Here is a 19,748-nt window from a genome sequence, read left to right as displayed (position 1 = left end):
TGCACAGAGGTCAACAATATTCCATTACAGTAAATCCTGCTTGTCTGTGTCTTTGCCATTCACTAATTTACTTCTCTACACAAAACATTATGCACCATTTTATCTAACGTGGGTCCAGTGATTGCTTATGTGCATTGTTTTTAAGAATAAGTAATGGAAAAAAACTTGAGGAATAACTTTTAAAAATCCTTTTTTAAAAAAAGAAAAACAGAAGATAACTTTTTGTGATTCAGTATTTCCTGGCCTGGAAAGTACATGTTTCTGTTGTGGATACCAGGTTACACATGGGCCTGTATCATTATACTGATTGATAATGCTATAAACTTCAAGGTCAGTTTGAGAAATTTGATATTACACTTTCTCCAGTAAAACTTTTTTTTATTTTTGAAATTTATCTTTGGAGTACTGTACTTATCAAATTTCAGATGGTTGCAATTTATCCAAGTGACTCCAATTATAAAAATATTTGCTGTTTCCAGGATTTCCAGGGATGTGACTGTTAGAAATGATGAGACTACATGATAATTGATATTACTGTGATGCTGATGGATTTTGAGTTTTCTGCATTGGAGTTTATCCACCAATAAGACAAAATTGATGAAAATGACCTTTTCTGAAACACTCAACCCACAAAATCTAAATAGGTTACTACCATGTAAGAAAAATAACTACAAATTTAACCAATTTGTGTAGCATTAAGGCTTGAGTTATGTATTATGGGTTATTTACTCCAAGCTTGGTTTCATATCTTTTCAACAAGTGTGCTTAAGTCATTCCAGAATAAAGCTGTTTGAATATTTAGTGACTTTTGTCTAATTTGCTAGGCTAGATTATTAATACTGATGAAGGCACATAACTTAATATATAACCACCAAAATTGTATAAATTTGGAGGAAATATTGCAATTAAATCAGCAAACCTGTTCAGAGGGCACTTTTCATGGATTAAAGTGGCTGGTAACACTTTTTTTTTAAAAATCTTAATCATGCCATGTATTTCCAGTTAGTAACAATTTGCAATTTTTCTGCAAGCAAAAACTTTTTTTATCGTGAGAACAGTTAGTGATTTGTGAGCAAGGGACAGGTAGGCTCATTAAAATTATGCTGGGAAAAGAAAGTAAATCAGGACTTGTTGAATCATAACTCTTGAATAATGTAAAGAGCTGGTACAATTGAATTTATTTTTGTCCCTCGCATGTATTTGGTTTGTTTTTTGGCAACATTCTATAAAGTTTTGATCATAGCTTTTACTTAATTATATTTGACAGCAATATGAGAAAGCACTTTTAATCATTTGGTTTCCAGAAACACTTTTGGAAAAACAAACATCAGTGCACGAAAGTGTTCTGCATCACTGTATTGAAATGATGGATTTTGTGTTTTCTCTTTGCAGCGGGGATCTGACGAACTTTCTGGCACCATTCTTAGCAGCTCAAACTCTGCCATGAGCAGTGTGGTTGTTACTGGTACGTGAACTAGTCCATGTTTTAGAGCAAAAGTTGTTTACTTTAACTCTTGTTTTATTAGATAAGTATGTCAAATGCATGGTACTGAACAATTATCTGCTTCTCTACATGGAAGGGTGGTTATTCACAGGTGACTTATTTTTGGTGCTATTAGAAATACCAACCCCATCATGCTTTTTTGGTCTGTGCATTGCCAGCACAGTTGACAAATGAGAATAGGGAGAAGGAAAAACTGGTATCACGAGTAATCTTTATTGGAACATGAAAATCCAGGAAGAACATTCACAAGCTAGCCCAGTTGCTGAGATGGGCCATCTTGCATTTTGAGCCCTTAATGATGTTTAACAAAAGTTATGAATTACTGTCCTTTTTGACCTTGGTTCTCTAGAGCATATCTGAGGTTAGGAACACTTGGTCTAGGAAAGGTAAGTATCTTCTGTTGTGGCAGTCTCCTAGATCTTCAAGTCACATTTAGAAATCTTCTGAAATACTCCAGTGCAGTAGGCCTTCGCACTTGAGAATTTAATAGACTCTGTAAAAAGAACTGGTTTTTATTATATTTAGTTCAGTTAAAATCCAGATAAACCACTGCTATTCAGTAGTGACCAGTTCAGTCTTGACAATTGGTATTTAGAAAAAAAATTGATTTTGAGTCTATTAGCTGCAGAGACCAGTTGGATTTAGGATCGAGCCTCTGGAATTTTTTTCAGCTCCTTATTTTTAACCATGAAGTCTTGAGGTAATTCCGATCATTTCTGTATCTACACTGGCGTTGTGCATAGAGATGAACAAATTTATGGTGTATGTGCAATAGAAAAGGACGAATTATTCCAAATTTGTTGTGTGGGCAGTCAGTATCTAGAATGCTGCGGCAGTCAGTATCTAGAATGCTGCAGCAATCATGTGAGGTACTACATTGCAGCATTCTAGAGACAGACTGCCCACACAACGAATTTGGAATAATTCGTCCTTTTCTATAACTTAGATATTATGACTTAAAATTTTGCTATTGATTTTGAAGTAATTTTTATAATCTAGCTGACATCTATGTAGAGGCCTACACTTCTCCTTCCCTGATGTCCAAGTGTAATATATAATTCCATGTAATAGTCTCAAGATTGTATTAAATGGACGAAAATGGTTCATGTAATGTGGAATTGACAGGAACAGTGTGCAAGTACTTTATTACAGGAACAGAGACATCTGTCCAAATGTGATTTGGTTGGCCAAGGATGCCTGAATTTCGTACTTTACCCACTACTTAATGGGTTTAGGAAATAAACAGCATGCAGCAGGGACACTAAGCTGCAAGGTGACTTGTTTTTTTTTAAAAATGAAAATATCCTAATGCTTCAATGAACTCTCAACTATCAGGTGTATTCCATTCAGTCAGATTATGGCTGGTTTGTACCTGAACTGCATTTACTCAATAACTTCCCAGCCATTTTGTTGTAACAAACTTTGTGACTGCCTTATTACATTTGGCTTTTCAAAACATTAATTTCCTGAGTGGGTTTATCTGAGTATGGAAAGCTGCTTCTGATTTATATCTTGATTATTGGAAGGTGCCAACTGTCAGAACAGGATTCTGTGGTTATTAATGGTTACAGCATTGGTCTGTTCTTGAGGTACAGGCTAGTTGCTTTGCAGTGCAAAATAAAGACTATTGTGTGGGAATCTGTCAAGTTAATAGCCTAAGTTGGATGATATAATACAAGTTTTTTTTTATGGGACCTCTGTTGTAGTACAGAAGTAAAATCCCGACCCCTGAACTGTGAGGCTTGGGTTCAAGTCCCACCTGCTCCAGAGGTCTGTTAATAACATCTCTGAACAGTTCAATTGGAAAAATAGCTTTAAAATACTTGATTGAGACAAACACTACTGCAAAAAAATTTTGTAATCTAGTTAGATCTAATTTTCTCCTTCCCACATTGCTGAGTCGTCTTTGACTATATCTCAGGGAGGGGATGAGGTATTATATTATCACTGAATTAGTAATCCAGACCCAGGTTTGAATTCCACCAAAGTAGATAGTAGAATTTGAATTTCAATCAATCTGGAATAAAGATCCTAATGATGAGCACAAAATCATTTTGTTCTTTGGTGGCATGGCACAGTGATTAGCACTGCTTTCTCACTGTGCTAGGGACCTGGATTTAATTTCAGCATCCGGCAACTATCGGTATGGAATTTACAGATTCTCTCCCTTTTGTCTGCATGGTTTTCCTCTGGGGGTTCATCAGTCAGAGGGACTGGGTGGGTTACTCTTCGGAGGGTCAGTGTGGACTTGTTGGGCCGAAGGGCCTGTTTCCACACTGTGGGGAATCTAAACTAATAGTGGGTGGCACGGTGGTACAGCAGTTAACACTGCTGCCTTACAGCTCCAGAGACCCAGGTTCAATTCCCACCTCGGGCACATTCTCCCCGTGTCTGCGTGGAGCGTGGGTTTCCTCAGGGTGCTCCGGTTTCCTCCCACAGTCCAAAAATGTGCAGGTTAGGTGAATTGGCCATGCTAAATTGCCTGTAGTGTTAGATGTAGGGGAATGGGTCTGGGTGGGTTGCTCTTCGGAGGGTCGGTGTGCGCTTGTTGGGCCGAAGGGCCTGTTTCCACAATGTAAGTAATCTAATCAAAGGTGTGCAGGTTAAGTAAATTGGACATGCTAAGTTGGCTATATATAGTATCCAGGGATGTATAGGTATTGGATTGGACATGGGGAAATTCAGAATTATAGAGATATAGGGTAAGAGGGTAGGTCTGGTTGGGATGCTATTTGGAGGGTCAGTATGGACTCTATGGGCTGAATATGTCCCCGTCCCGTCCCGTCCCTGGAATGAAAACTGATGGGTTACCTGACCCCAACTTCACTGGAAACAACTGGAAATTCAATCCTATTAATACTGAGGACTACTTTACTTACATCTGGGATCCAAATTCCACTGTCTGAGTTGTCCCACAATAGCCAGATATAACTGCTGACATGGAGTTATACCTTAAGAATATATCCCAGAAAACATCAGCTGGCATCGCAGTTGGGCCTTTGAACTTTATATATTTCATGGGTTCCAGAGTTATCAGGTCAAATATTTGGCTTCATTATCCCAAGCCAGCACCCCCAGTGGTGCTGAGTACCATTCGAAGGTGACACTAAGTGCAGACTGCTCTCCCTGGGAGCTTCATTGTTCGTCACTGGTTCAGCATTGCCACTGACTGAGCTGATTGAAGCCTGAAGGACATTCCTATTAGATTGCCTGGCATGCCTCCAAGTCTACTTGCCTGCCTACCCACCCACCCTTGACCTTATCCTCACCAATGCAGATGCATCTGTCCATGAAAGTAAGAGTCATCCATTTACAGCCCTTGGGGAGATGAAGTCATATTTGAGGATGACTGCCAGCATACTGTGTAGCACTAGCATCATATTCAATGGTGTAGACTTCAAACAAATCTAACAACTTGACTAGAAGTGTGAGGTACTGTCAGCACTAGAATTGTACTGTAATTCAATCTGTTGGTTTATCCTTCAATCCACCATTACTATCAGACTAGGTGATTGACCCTGTTTCAGTGAAAAATACTGGAAAGCGTGCCAGCTGCTGCAAAGTAAGCTGTTACAGAATTAGCTGTGCCTCTTGCTCTGCTGTATTATGCAACTAAAATATTGGCATCTGTTCGGCAATGTGGAAGATTAAGTAGGTGTCCTCCACTAAAAGCAAGCCAAATTCAACCTGGCCATTGCCACCTACTCTTGATCCTTGGCAAAGTGATGGATGGGTTGATACTTTTTTAGTCTGTGGAGCTTATTGATACAGAAGGTTATGGAGGCTGAGTCACTGAGTGTATTTAAGACCAAGATCGGATCTTGATTAGTAAAGGGATCAAGGGTTATGGAAGGAGATAGGAAAATGGGGTTGAGAAACATCAGCCATGATCGTATGGTGGAGCAGACCCACTGGGCCAAATGGCTTAATTCTGCTGCAGTATGTTGTGGTCTAATATTCATCCCACAAAAATGACAGGTGCTGACCATCCTCACTCAGGGAAAATCTAATGATAATCCCTCAACGTTCGATGGCGTTACCATCACTGAACTCCTGAATCAACATTCTGGGGGCTACCTTTTGACCAGAAACCTCACTAGGCTGGCCATATAAATACTGTGCTGAGGGGAGCAGAACAAATTGCAAAATCCTGCAGTGAGCAACTCCCCTCCTTATTCTTTAAAGTATGTCAACCATCCTCAGGACGGGTCAGGAATGTGATGGAATACTCTCCACTTGACTGAATGGGTGGAGTTCGAAGAACACTTCTTGCATCATCAAGATAACGCCTCCACAAACATTCACTTCTCCCCCACCACTGATGCATGGTCACATTACAGATATTATGACAAGATACATTGTAGAAATTCACCAAGGCTACTGAGACAACACTTTCTAAAACCCACCACCGTTACTATTTATAAGGATAGGGACTTCCACTACCTGTAAGTTTCCTCCCGGTTAGTTGTCATCCTGACATTGAAATATATTGCTGTCCCTTAGTATCCACTAGCTTTGTGGGCCTACCCAAAGAGTTCCTCTGGGACGATGTTAACTTTCCTTTTTAACTAAGCCGACTGCAGCGGTTTAAGAAATAAATTCATCACCATCTTCAAGGGTGATTTGCAATGAAAATTAAAATCGGTTGTTTTAAAAACCATGATCTAGACTTCACAGTGGGTTCTGAATTGCATCTCCCTGTTAAGTACAAATATCACCTGGTCTCAAGTGTTACTTTGCCTGAAAATTGCACCATTGGTGTTGACTTTATTTTTGCCAAAAGAGAGAAAACAGAAAAAGACTGTTCATCCATTTGAGCTTGGTTTGCCTTTTAAGTTACGTTATAGCTAATTTGTAGAGCAACTTCAAATATTCATTTTGCTTCTGTATCCCGTCTAATGAAATTCTTGGTACTCCATTTAAAAATTTCAAAATGCATTTAGGTCAGATATTTTGTAGAAGGATGGAGTTCCATATTTTTGTGTGAAAGATGCTTCCTGAAACTTCTGAATAACCAAGCTCTGATATTAGGATTATGCTCCCTTGTTTGGGAGTCCAGAGGAATAATTTCACTCTGCTAACATTTTTCACAATTACTGAGGTTGCTATGGAGCTAAAAGCCTTTTCGTGATTCTTTACCCATGAACAAAATTAATTCTCATGGTCATCCCAACATCTATGCAAAAATCTGATCATCATGCACTGAAAACAAATCTGCATACGTACCTTTAAAGTGACTGGGAGAAAGTTAACCACGTTGTTATTGTTTTGAATTAAAATTTATTCTTGTGAATGTCCAGTTATAGATGGAGGCAAGTGACCATGTTAGTGTTGGATATTGATTACCATGGCTTTCTTTTGAAACAAATTTGTACAATAAAGAAGTTTAACTTAAAAAAAAGTTGACGAGGCCGGCACCAGTTGATTTCCTGATATGTTTTTGCTGCAATCTGTTGTGCTGACTCCTTCCATTATAATTGTCATTTTTATACTGGAACTATACACCACCATGTAGTCTGATCAATATTTTATTATGCTTTCTAAAAAAAATCTTTGATCAGACTACATGGTGGTATATAGTTCAATATTAAAATGACAATTATAATGGAAGGAGTCAGCACAACAGATTTCCTGATGTTTTTTGCTGCAATCAACTGGTGCAGGCCTCATCAACAAATGGCTCAAAATATTTTTGAGAAAAAACAAATCTTTGTTTTTCTCATCAGTGGTATATAAATGTTAATTAACTAAAATTTACTGCTTGGAAGGGTTATCCTCATCCCCCAAGCCTGGAATTGCAGAAGTGTTTTGTTCAGTACTGAGATACCAGCAACTAACTAACTTTTTTTTTGTGTGTGCATTATCTGATCCAAGTACAAGCAGCTAATTAGCTGCTGTGAAGCAGTCTCATTCCATTTAGTTTACATTTTAGTAGTTTCTACTTGCTCATTAAATTAACTTCTTCAGTGGTGATAGATATTTCACTGTTTTCCATTTTAGCAAATTATGAATTTATGTTCTGCAGCTAATGGCAGTGACAGCAAGAAATTTAAAGGTGACGATAAGATGATTGGTGCACCGTCTCGTGTCCTCCACATCAGGAAGCTGCCTAGTGAAGTTACGGAAACTGAAGTCATAGCTTTGGGTTTACCATTTGGCAAGGTTACCAACATTTTGATGTTGAAAGGGAAAAACCAGGTATGTACAACCTAGAATATCAAGTGTACTCTTGTTTAAAGCAGATGTGAGTGCTGTTAACTGTGTTGAGCTATTTTTAATGTATAGCCACTAGTTGGATGGCTTGGGTAATTTTGTTAAAATAAATCTTGTGACACGCAAGCATATTGGCCCCATTAACTTATGTTAAAGTAAAACAAATGTTAAATGACGGTGGCCTTGACAGAGAACTTGCTGTATGCGTGCTAACGTCGCCTAACATCATTTACATGTTCCCCTCTCTTTCTCCCCCACCCCCCACCCCACCGTGCACTTTGAGTGGAACATTATTTGCACTTGCTCATTTGTGAAAAGAGCTTGATAATCGTAGAGGTTTATGAAATAAAGGAGAACATTAATTTCAACATCAGCAGTGTAACTGCTGTTTATTTCCAAATCTATGGCTTGGTGTCACATGATGCTGATCATCTAAAGGGTCAAAGTCACTGTCTGTGACTTGTTTCTGATAGTTAATGTTCTGATCTGTATCTGGACCATGAGTAAAAGATAGGAAATATATCCTGGGTGGAAAGTACTACTTGACAAGAGTGGCAGTACAATGTGGTTGACCATGCTTGGAAACATGAGCTGTAGGTTTTCATTAACTTTGAGGAATATAGTCAGGTAGGACTTGAAAGACCTTAACTTTCTGTAAGTGGGAACCATATTGAATTGTTCTGATTGCATTTCAGTATAATTATTAAAGTTTTTTTAAAAATTAAACATGCCTTGTAAGCAGCATTTTTAACACCACTGTTAAAACAGTATTTAAAGATATGTTCATCTGGTTGCATACAAGCAGTATGAAGCAGCTAATAATTTTTTTGTCTCTTTCCATTCCATGCAATAATACTTTGACTGTCTGGGCATGTTTCCTATCCTTGTTGTGAATGCCTTCAACAGTTCAGTGAGGCCTAATTTCCTCCTTTCTAACTGATCAGATTAATCTTCAGAAACCTTGTCAATTGCTGAACAATAATTTATGCTGGATATCCTATCATTTGCCAATAATTCTGTAGTACTTCAACAGGTTTTTAATGGGTAGAAGTCTTTCAAACTGGGAAAAGGCCAAATCTTATGGTCAGTTATAATTTGGCCAGAGTGGCCTAGGAGCAGATACATCCCATTAGGCAAATCTCTCAGAGCAGCGGGACACACTCTAAGAAATAGGGAGAGTCCAAGTCTAATGTCTTTCAATAAAGATAGTGGGACCAACAAATCCTGTGAACTCTGGATATCAAGATACATCCAAAATTAGATAGGCTTATAGCAGATACTGAAAGCTTAAAACAACAAAAGCCTCCGAGCATAGAATGTGCAAGGGGAAACTTAAAAAGAAAATCTGAGAGAAGATAAGGTGACATGAAATAATAATGGCAGGTAAAATTAAGGAAAATCCTAATTTATTGTACAAGTACATTTAAGGATAACTAGGGAAAAAGTGCAGCCAATTACAAGTCAGTCTTAATTTGTGTTTGGAACCTGGGGATATAGGTAACTTTTTCCAAATGAATTATTCTGTTGGCGTTCACTAGTGTTACGAAGTGGAGGTCAACACCTTCATGAGAATTAAAACTGAAACACGCAGAAAAGAACACATTGTCCCTTAACCTGATAAAGTGTGCCAAATGGTATGACCTACCTCTTACCCCCACAAACGGTTATAAAGGAGTGGTTAAATGAAATGAAATTCTTCCACTTGCTCTGCAGTTAACAAGCAACAAATTATTTATCTAACTCTAACAGTGAACAAATAACAGAATTCCTAACAAACTGAACAATTACTCCCTTAGTGAATTAAATTCTATTAGTATGCTGTTTCAATAATATGGGATCCAATTAATAAGAACAATAAGTTAAAACTTAATCTCTCAAAGTTCACAGTATTGGATCCTCTGGAATGCTTCTCTTTGTCTCTGCTGATTCTGCTGTCAGGGATGCTTTCTGTGTAATTCTTCTGTTCCGAATGTCTTCAGTCAGTTTCTGGTGTTAGAATATTATCTAAATGTACCTTGTACCTTTATAGATAAGTGGTGCTTTTGTTTTTCAAGTGCTGAGATTTCTTGAGAGCCCAATATTTCTTTGTCAGATGGAAGGTGGCTCTCTCTCTCTCCAATTTTCAAATATCCACATCTTTTTGTACCTGTGATTTACGTATTACTTTGTTTAAATCTGATTTGGTTTGAGGTCGTCAAAGCCAACAGATTTAAATTCAATTGGTCTTTAGTCTCCAAATGCCTTTTCAAATTAATGGGCTGAATTTAAACTGTTGTCTGGGTTTAAAAAATTGCTGCTTGGGCCTACTAACTGGCTTTTGATGATGTCGCTCACCTACAGACATTTCATTTTTAAATCTCAAAACATGGAAAGGAACGCCACCTTTTAAAAGGGACATGGCAATGCTTTTCCCCCATTTTACAATTTTAACCTTTTTTAAACACAAACTTTGAGACTAGTGAGAGGGACTGTGTGCATTTAGGAATAGGCAAAAGGGCTATGATATACTTAAAGAATTAGCATGGGCAGGGAATAAGTTCTGGCTCATGCTCTTAATTGTCGATAAATTTCCAGGGCTGGGTAAAATGTGCCCAGGCTGTTCAGGGAGGCAGAAGACGAGCAGTAATTTTCAGTCCTCAAGTACACGCGTATGTGTACATGACTGGAGGACAGCTGTAAGACATGAGTCAAACAGTCTAATTCTACTCATTCGAATCTGCTCCACCATTCAGTCATGGCCGATGTGATTCTCAACTGCTTTCCCCCGCCTTCTCCCTATAACCTTTGATCCCCTTTTAGTAAGTGCCAGTGTTGTACAGTTATTAAAATAGGCGCAAGTGATAAACCAGGAAACTATAGGCCACTCAGACTAACCTCCGTGGTATGGAACTTATTGGGAGCGCTGCTGAGGAACAGAATTAATTTGCGCTTGAAGAGGCAGAAATTAATCAAGAACAGTGAGCATGGGTTTTTAAGGCAAAGTAGTGTCTGACTAACTTGAATTTTTTGAAGCGATAACCAGCTATATAGGTGAGCGTAATACTTGGGTTTCAGCGAGGCTTTTGTTAAGGTAGCATATGGAAGTCTCTTAGCGAAGGTAAGAACCCATGGGCTGCAAAGAAATGGGCTAATTGGATCCAAAATTGACTGAGTGGCAGGAAGCAGAGGGTGACAGTCCAAGGCTTTTAGTAACTGGAACCTTGTGCACAGTGGGATTCTACAAGGATCCATGTTATGGACTTTGCTGTCTTTTATGTATAACCTATTTAGACTTTAATGTAGGAATGTTGATCAATAAGTTCACGGATGATACAAGAATTAGTGTGGTATTAACCCCTGATGAGGGTAGCCTTTGATTTACAGGAGGATATAGACTAGCTGATCAGTTGCAAATGGAATTCATTTTGGACAAGTCTGGGCTGATGCCTTGTTTGTCCTGCCCAAGTTCAAGCAAATGTATGATGAAAGCCCGAGAAGCGCACAGATTTGGGGGAACTTGGCGTATATGTCCACCGGTACCTTAAGATAGTGGGGAAGGCACATGGGAAACTCAATTTTATTAGCGGAGGCATAGAATTTAAGAGCCGCGAAATTATGCCAGACTGTATTAAACGTTTAGGCTGCAACTAAAATAGCGTCTATAGTTCTGGAATCTACTTTATAAGAGAGATGTGATTGCATTGGAGGATCTAAAGGAATTTATTAGGATGTTGTTTGGGCTGGAGAGTTTGTGCTGAAGAGATTCTTTCCCTTGTAGCACAAGAGACTGAGAGGGTTGCATTGAGATGTATTAAATTTGAGGCATAACAGGGTAGACAGGAATAAATGCTTTCCATTTGGAGGGATTAGTGACTGGGTCATAAGGTGAGGGTCAGGAGGTTTAGAGGATGTGAGCAAACATTTTCTCTTCAATTGGTGGTGGGAATCTAGAGGTTGGAAACCAGAGAAGGGCTTTTGCCTGTTTTTCACCTGCTTCTCTGCTGCCTGACCTGTGCTTTTCCAGCCACACTCTAAGCTAGACTCTGGTTTCCAGCACCTGCAGTCCTCACTTTAGCCTAGTTGATTTTAACCTTACTGCGAATCCTCTTGCAAGGATGCCGACCTTGAAGTTCTCCTCCTCTCCAAAAGAATCTGAGAGGCTCTCTGGCTGCAACCCCCAGGTCGTCATATCCATGCCTCATGAAGGGCTTTTGCCCAAAACATCATTTTCCTGCTCCTCGGATGCTGCCTGACCTGCTGTGCTTTTCCAGCACCACTGTAATCTAGATAGTAGGAATTAGAACTCTCTGCCTGAAAAACATTTAAGTATTTAGATATATACTTGTCATGCCAAGACATGCAAGGCTATGGACCAAGTGCTGGAAAATGAGATTAAAATAGTTAAGTGGTTTTTGTCTGGTGCAGAAACTAGGATTGAAAGCACTTTTTTGCTGTGGACCTCTTGAGTGTATGTGCGAGAGTGGTAAACCCTGGAGGCAACAGGCATAGGTAACTGTTTCATCACAAGAGTCGAGACTAGTTTGAGGAATAATCTGGATCAGTACAGAAGTGGATATTTTCGGGAACCTGAAGTAAAAGCAAAAAATGTTTGTAATATTCCGGAGCAGAAAGAGAAACCAAGTCAGTGTTTCAGCTTGATGACCAATTATCACAACTTGGAAATGTTAGAGATGTACAGATGGTTCTTCTATAACATGATTGTATTCTTGTGCAACTCCACGTTCTTGAAAAATTGCACTTTAGAAGTGCTTAGGGTTGGCAATAAAAGTATTACAGCCAACATGTTTTAAAAGTTAACGTTTTAGAAACAGTGTTCCCAGTTTATCAATTAGGTTATCATGAATTTGCTTTAACGTGTATTGTAGCAGAATGACCTGTAACAGATTTTTAACAAGTGGGTTGCCAAGCAAACAGGAAGATCTAAAAAGCTGGAGATCGGAGACTGAATGATTGGTTCTTTCAGAACCAAACAGCATGGTGCTGGTGTTAGAAAAGAAACATGATTTTGTAAAGAGCTAATGTATTGCTGTCTGGGTGAAACCAAGAACAACGAAAACATGCAAGGTAAAGGTCTGATATTGAGAACTTGATGTTGAGCCTGGAAGATTTTGAAGTGTCTAATCAAAAAAATGAGCAGGAGAGGATACTATTATTATGTTCTAGCCAAGTTTACCTTATTGGTGATTTATTTTACCTGATTACCTGTATAATATTTTACCATACCTGGGGCTGGAATAGTGTTATGGCTAGCACTGGGCATTCTCTGGGATTTAGGGACTCTGCTACGGCCACACAACCCATGTCAATCAAATTAACAGCTGTCCAGTACAGCCAATGCTGCTGGGTGCAGGGGGTGCTGCCAGTTTAAAGTGGAGCCTTTGTCAATGATCCCTTGTGGTATTCCAGCAGAGCGTAAATAGGATCCATTGGGAATCACCAGCAAGGGTCATATATAAGGACAATGGGATAGCTGTTTGCATTTTCCCTTCCCAGTGCTACATTTTGTTTTTGGGCACGCATCATCTTTGGAAAGGAATCTCTGCGAGGCCACTGGCAACTTTGACTGTGTTTGCTGTGAAGCCTTTGGAAGGCATAGGAAGAGTAAAAAATGAGGTCTGCAGATGCTGGAGATCACAGCTGCAAATGTGTTGCTGGTCAAAGCACAGCAGGTTAGGCAGCATCTCAGGAATAGAGAACGTTCTCAAACAGACCCGTTACCACAGCCACATCTCCTTCCTCAGCACCTGCCTAAGGAACCGACTGATCCCACACGGACTCCGAACTACATTCCAACCAACAAAATTTGGACCAGATTTCTCCAGCTTCCTCATTTCCCCTCCCCCCACCTTGTCTCAGTCGGTTCCCTCAACTCAGCACCGCCCTCCTAACCTGCAATCCTCTTCCTGACCTCTCCGCCCCCACCCCACTCCGGCCTATCACCCTCACCTTGACCTCCTTCCACCTATCCCAAGGCATAGGAAGTCCATGCCAGCTCAGAACAATCACTGAGCACCACTGAATCCTGGCAGGATTGGGAATAGGGATCTTTAGCTTGTTAATGTAATTAGCTAGTGTGTGGGTTCCCTACAACATCCTGTTTCCACCACTGACTTGGTATATATTGTAAAATGACTTTGCTTCTGTTATTCACTCCAGTTAGAACATAGAACATAGAAAAATACAGCGCAGTACAGGCCCTTCGGCCCTCAATGTTGCGCCGACCGAATCCTACCTAACCTACACTAGCCCAATAACTTCCAAATGCCTATCCAATGCCCGCTTAAATGACCATAAAGAGGGAGAGTTCACCACTGCTACTGGCAGGGCATTCCATGAACACTCAACCCACTGCGTAAAGAATCTACCCCTAACATCTGTCCTATACCTTCCACCCCTTAATTTAAAGCTGTGTCCCCTTGTAACAGCTGACTCCATTAGCGGTAAAAGGTTCTCAGTGTCTACCCTATCTAAACCCCTAATCATCTTGTACACCTCTATCAAATCTCCCCTCAACCTTCTTTTCTCCAATGAGAACAGCCCCAAGTGCCTCAGTCTTTCCTCATACGATTTTCCTACCATACCAGGCAACATCCTGGTAAACCTCCTCTGCACTCGTTCCAATGCCTCCACATCCTTCCTATAGTATGGCGACCAAAACTGCACACAATACTCCAGATGAGGCCACACCAGAGTCTTATACAACTGCAACATGACCTCAGGACTCCGGAACTCAATTCCTCTACCAATAAAGCCCAGTACACCATATGCCTTCCTCACAGCACTATTTACCTGGGTGGCAACTTTCAGAGATCTGTGTACATGGAGACCAAGATCCCTCTGCTCATCCACACTACCAAGCAGCCTACCATTAGCCCAGTAATCCATCTTCTTGTTACTCCTACCAAAGTGAATGACTTCACATTTAGCTACATTGAATTCCATTTGCCACCTTTCTGCCCAGCTTTGCAACTTGTCTATATCCCGCTGTAACCAGCCACATCCTTCCTCACTATCCACAACTCCACCGACTTTCGTGTCATCCGCAAACTTACTCACCCAGCTTTCAAGCCCTTCCTCTAGATCATTTATAAAGATAACAAAAAGCAATGGTCCCAAAACAGATCCTTGAGGTACACCGCTAGTAACTGCACTCCAAGATGAACCTATACCATCAACTACTACCCTCTGTCTCCTTCCAGCCAGCCAATTTCTAATCCAAACCTCTAATGCACCCTCAATGCCATACCTCCGTAGTTTTTGCATTAGCCTACCATGGGGTACCTTATCGAACGCCTTACTAAAATCCATATACACAACATCTACTGCTTTACCCTCGTCCACCTCCTTAGTCACCTGCTCAAAGAACTCAATAAGGTTTGTGAGGCACAACCTGCCCTTCACAAAACCATGCTGACTATCCTTGATCACGTTATTCCTATCCAGATGTTCATAAATCTTATCCCTTACAATTCTCTCTAAGACTTTGCCCACCACAGAAGTCAGACTCACTGGCCTATAGTTACTTGGGCTATCCCTACTCCCCTTCTTGAACAAGGGGACCACATTCGCCATCCTCCAGTCTTCTGGTACTATTCCCATTGACAATGACAACATAAAAATCCAGGCCAATGGCTCTGCTATCTCCTCCCTTGCTTCCCAGAGGATCCTAGGATAAATGCCATCAGGCCCAGGAGACTTATCTATTTTCATCCTTTCCAGTATTCCCAAAACCTCTTCCCTACATACTTCAATGCCATCCATTCTAATCACTTGTGACTCAATATTCACACCAGCAACAGTGTCCTGTTCCTGAGTGAATACTGACGAAAAGTATTGATTTAGTGTCTCTCCAATCTCCTCCGCCTCCACGCACAACTTCCCACTACTACCCTTGACTGGACCGATACCTACCCTAGTCATCCTTTTATTCCTGACATACCTATAGAAAGCCTTTGGATTTTCCCTAATCCTACCAGCTAAGGACTTTTCATGTCCCCTCCTCGCTGCTCTTAGCTCTCTCTTTAGATCCTTCCTGGCTACCTTATAACTCTCTATCGCCCCAACTGAACCTTCACGCCTCATCTTTACATATGCCGCCGCCTTCCCTTTCACAAGGGATTCCAATTCCTTATTAAACCACGGCTCCCTCACAAGACCCTTAACTCCATGCCTGACTGGTACATACTTATCAAGGACACTCAGTAGCTGTTCCTTGAACAATCTCCACATATCATTAGTATTCTTCTCTTGAAGCCTGTTTTTCCAATCCACGCATCCTAAGTCATGCCTCACCGCATCATAATTTCCCTGCCCCCAGCTATAACTCTTGCCCTGCAGTGCACACTTATCCCTCTCCATCACTAAAGTAAAAGTCACCGAGTTGTGGTCACTGTCCCCGAAGTGCTCACCTACCTCCAAGTCTAACAACTGGCCTGGTTCATTACCTAGAACCAAATCCAGTATAGCCTCACCTCTTGTTGGCCTGTCTACATATTGTGTCAGGAAACCCTCCTGAACACATTGGACAAACACCAACCCATCTAACGACCTCGAGCTATAGCTTTCCCAGTCAATATCTGGGAAGTTAAAGTCCCCCATAACAACCACCCTGCTACTTTCACTCTTCTCCTGAATCATGCTCGCAATACTATCCTCTACTTCTCTCGGACTATTAGGAGGCCTGTAGAAAACACCTAACAGGGTGACCTCACCTTTCCTATTTCTAACCTCAGCCCAAACTACCTCAGATGGCAAGTCTTCCTCCATCGTCCTTGCCACCGCTGTAATACTATCCTTGACAAGTAATGCCACACCTCCCCCTCTTTTACCCCCATGTCTGACCCTACTAAAACATTTAAACCCTGGAACCTGCAACAGCCATTCTTGCCCCTGTTCTACCCACGTCTCTGTAATGGCCACAACATCGAAGTCCCAGGTACCAACCCACGCTGCAAGTTCACCTACCTTATTCCTTATACTTCTGGCATTGAAGTATACACACTTCAAGCCACCCTTCTGTTTACAGGCACCCTCCTTCGAGATTGCTGCCTTGTTCATAACCTCCCTACACTCCAGGTCCTGTACCCTAAAGCTACAGTCCAGGTTCCCATGCCCCGGCGGAGTTAGTTTAAACCCTCCCAAAGAGCACTAGCAAACCTCCCCCCAAGGATACTGGTGCCCCTCAGGTTCAGGTGTAGACCATCCTTTTTATAGAGGTCCCACCTTCCCCAGAAAGAACCCCAGTTGTCCAGAAACCGGAATCCCTCCCTCCTGCACCAACCCTGTAGCCACGCGTTTAACTGCTCTCTCTCCCTGTTCCTCGACTCTCTATCACGTGGCACGGGTAACAAACCAGAGACAACAACTCTGTTTGTTCTAACTCTGAGCTTCCAACCTAGCTCCTTGAAAGCCTGCCTGACATCCTCACCCCTCTTCCTACCTATATCGTTGGTGCCAACGTGGACCACGATCTGGGGCTGCTCCCCCTCCCCCTTAAGGACCCGGAAAACACGATCAGAGACATCACGTACCCTTGCACCTGGGAGGCAACATACCAATCGTGAGTCTCTGTCGCCCCCACAAAACCGCCTATCTGTACCCCTCACTATTGAGTCCCCAAGAACTATCGCTCTACCTTTCTCCACCCTTCCCTTCTGAGCAACGGGGCCAGACTCCGTGCCAGAGGCCTGAACCTCGTTGCTTGCCCCTGGTAAGTCATCCCCCCCACAAGTATCCAAAACGGTATACTTGTTCTTGAGGGGAATGACCGCAGGGGGTCCCTGCACTGTCTGCTTCCCCCCACTCCCCCTCACTGTCACCCATCTGTCTGTAACTATCGGAGTAACTACTTCCCTAAAGCTCCGATCTATGACCTCCTCTGCCTCCCGAATGATCCGCAGTTCATCCAACTCCAGCTCCAGTTCCCTAACACGGGCTTGGAGGAGCTGGAGATGGGTGCACTTCTTGCAAGTGTAATCAGCAGGGACGCTAAAGGCTTCCCTCACCTCATACATGTTGCAAGAGGAGTTATTTTAGGCGTTTCTTCTTTGTCTAGCTTTGATCGGTAGTAAAGAAAAAATAAGGACTGGTTAAATGCCAGGATAACGAGTGTGAAAAATGTTAGTTGTTTCATTGGAAGATTGAGTTAACCACCTGAAGAAATTGAAGCATGCAACTAAAGAAACACTCATTCATTTAAGATGCGCATACATTGGCAGTTTGTAATTAAAAAACAAAAATACTCAGCTATGCATCAGGTGTTACTTAATGACTTGATCTTATCACACTATCTAAATGTTTGAAATGCCATTTAAAAAAAAAAGTTGTACTTGCTGTTTTTGATTCCTTTATATTTTTTTTCCAGGCTTTCTTGGAAATGGCTTCCGAAGAGGCAGCCATCACCATGGTGAATTACTACACTGCAGTAACACCTCACCTTCGGAATCAGCCTATCTATATTCAGTACTCCAACCATAAAGAGTTGAAGACAGATGATGCTTTAAACCAGGTTATTGTTTGGTTCATTTTGGGAGTGTTACATTTTCGTACTCAGGACTCGTGTTTCTTTATTTGGAATTATGAATTTGAGTCCTGGGTCGGCTGTGATTGTTTTATCTCATGCTTCTATTCACAAATTTGCATGTAAATTACTTTAGGTTTGATTGCATATAATGCACAAGAAATTAATGTTGTTTTCCTGTTTTTAGTGTGCCTTTATTCAAACGTTCAGTCCAGGTTAATGTATAAATCACAGATCACACCAGGTTCTTCTAAACTCCAGACAGCATAGGCCCAATTAATGCAGCCTCATCATAGGATGTCTTTCATCCTAAAACCAATCTAGGGAAATTTTACTGAACTCCCCCATGGTACGTTTGTCTATATTTTGATATAGAGACCAAATCTTCTGCACAATAGTCCAGGTCTCACCAAAGCCCAAAACGCCAATAAGCATTCCCATTCTTTTACTCCAGTCATCTTGTAATAAAAGCTTACATGCCACTTCTCTCTCTTAGTATTCGCTGTATTAATGTAAGCTAACTTTACACTAGTAAGAGTGCACCCAGGTCTTTGGCAAACTCAGAACAGTAAAGCTCAATGGTCACTCGGTAAAGTTAGAACATAGAACAATGCAGCACAGAACAGGCCCTTCGGCCCACGAAGTTGTGCCGAACATTTGTCCTAGCTTAAGTACTTATCCACGTACCCATCCAATTGCAGCTTAAAGGTCACCAATGATTCTGACTCTGCCACTCCCACAGGCAGTGCATTCCATGCCCCCACCACTCTCTGGGTAAAGAACCTACCCGATATTCCCCCCCCCCCCCCACCAATACCTTCCACCCATCACCTTAAATTTATGTCCCCTTGTAACATATTGTTGTACCCGGGGAAAAAGTCTCTGACTGTCTACTCTATCTATTCCTCTGATCATCTTATAAACCTCTATCAAGTCACCCCTTATCCTTTGCCGTTCCAATGAGAAAAGGCCTAGCACACTAACCTATCCTCGTACGACCTATTCTCCATTCCAGGCAACATCCTGGTAAATCTCCTCTGCACCCTCTCCAAAGCTCCATATCTTTCCTAAAGTGAGGCGATCAGAACTGCACACAGTACTCCAAATGTGGCCTTACCAAGGTCCTGTACAGCTGCAACATCACCTCTCGACTCTTGAATTCAATCCTTCTGCTAATGAATGCTAATACACCATAGGTCGTCTTACAAGCTCTATCCACCTGAGTGGCAACTTTCAAAGAGCTATGAACATAGACCCCAAGATCCCTCTGCTCCTCCACCTTACTAAGAACCCTACCATTAACCCTGTATTCCGCCGCCTTATTTGTCCTTCCAAAATGTACAACCTCACACTTGACAGGGTTGAACTCCATGTGCCACTCCTCAGCCCAGCTCTGCATCATATCTAAGTCCCTTTGCAGCCGACAACAGCCCTCCTCACTATCCACAACTCCACCAATCTTTGTATCGTCTGCAAGTTTACTGACCCACCCTTTGACTCCCTCTTCCAAGT

At 41.4% G+C, this 19,748-nt stretch overlaps 1 protein-coding gene across 4 annotated transcripts in view; it reads left to right on the top strand.

Annotated features, from left to right (window-relative positions):
- The window catches only part of ptbp2a (polypyrimidine tract binding protein 2a), an 85,233-nt gene that overhangs the window by 15,487 nt on the left and 49,998 nt on the right, over positions 1–19,748 (top strand). For all 4 annotated transcript variants that reach the window (XM_060829946.1, XM_060829943.1, XM_060829942.1 and 1 more), the window contains 3 exons: positions 1,393–1,465; positions 7,530–7,702; positions 18,081–18,224. In XM_060829946.1, the coding sequence (XP_060685929.1) occupies positions 1,444–1,465; positions 7,530–7,702; positions 18,081–18,224 (339 nt within the window). In that variant the 5' untranslated portion in view covers positions 1,393–1,443. The remainder of the gene's footprint in view (positions 1–1,392; positions 1,466–7,529; positions 7,703–18,080; positions 18,225–19,748) is intronic.

Source organism: Hemiscyllium ocellatum, chromosome 9, assembly GCF_020745735.1.
Source record: "Hemiscyllium ocellatum isolate sHemOce1 chromosome 9, sHemOce1.pat.X.cur, whole genome shotgun sequence".
In the NCBI taxonomy this organism is placed as follows: Eukaryota; Metazoa; Chordata; class Chondrichthyes; order Orectolobiformes; family Hemiscylliidae; genus Hemiscyllium; species Hemiscyllium ocellatum.
Note: the sequence above shows the minus strand (reverse complement) of the source record. Positions and strands in the feature narration are given on the sequence as shown.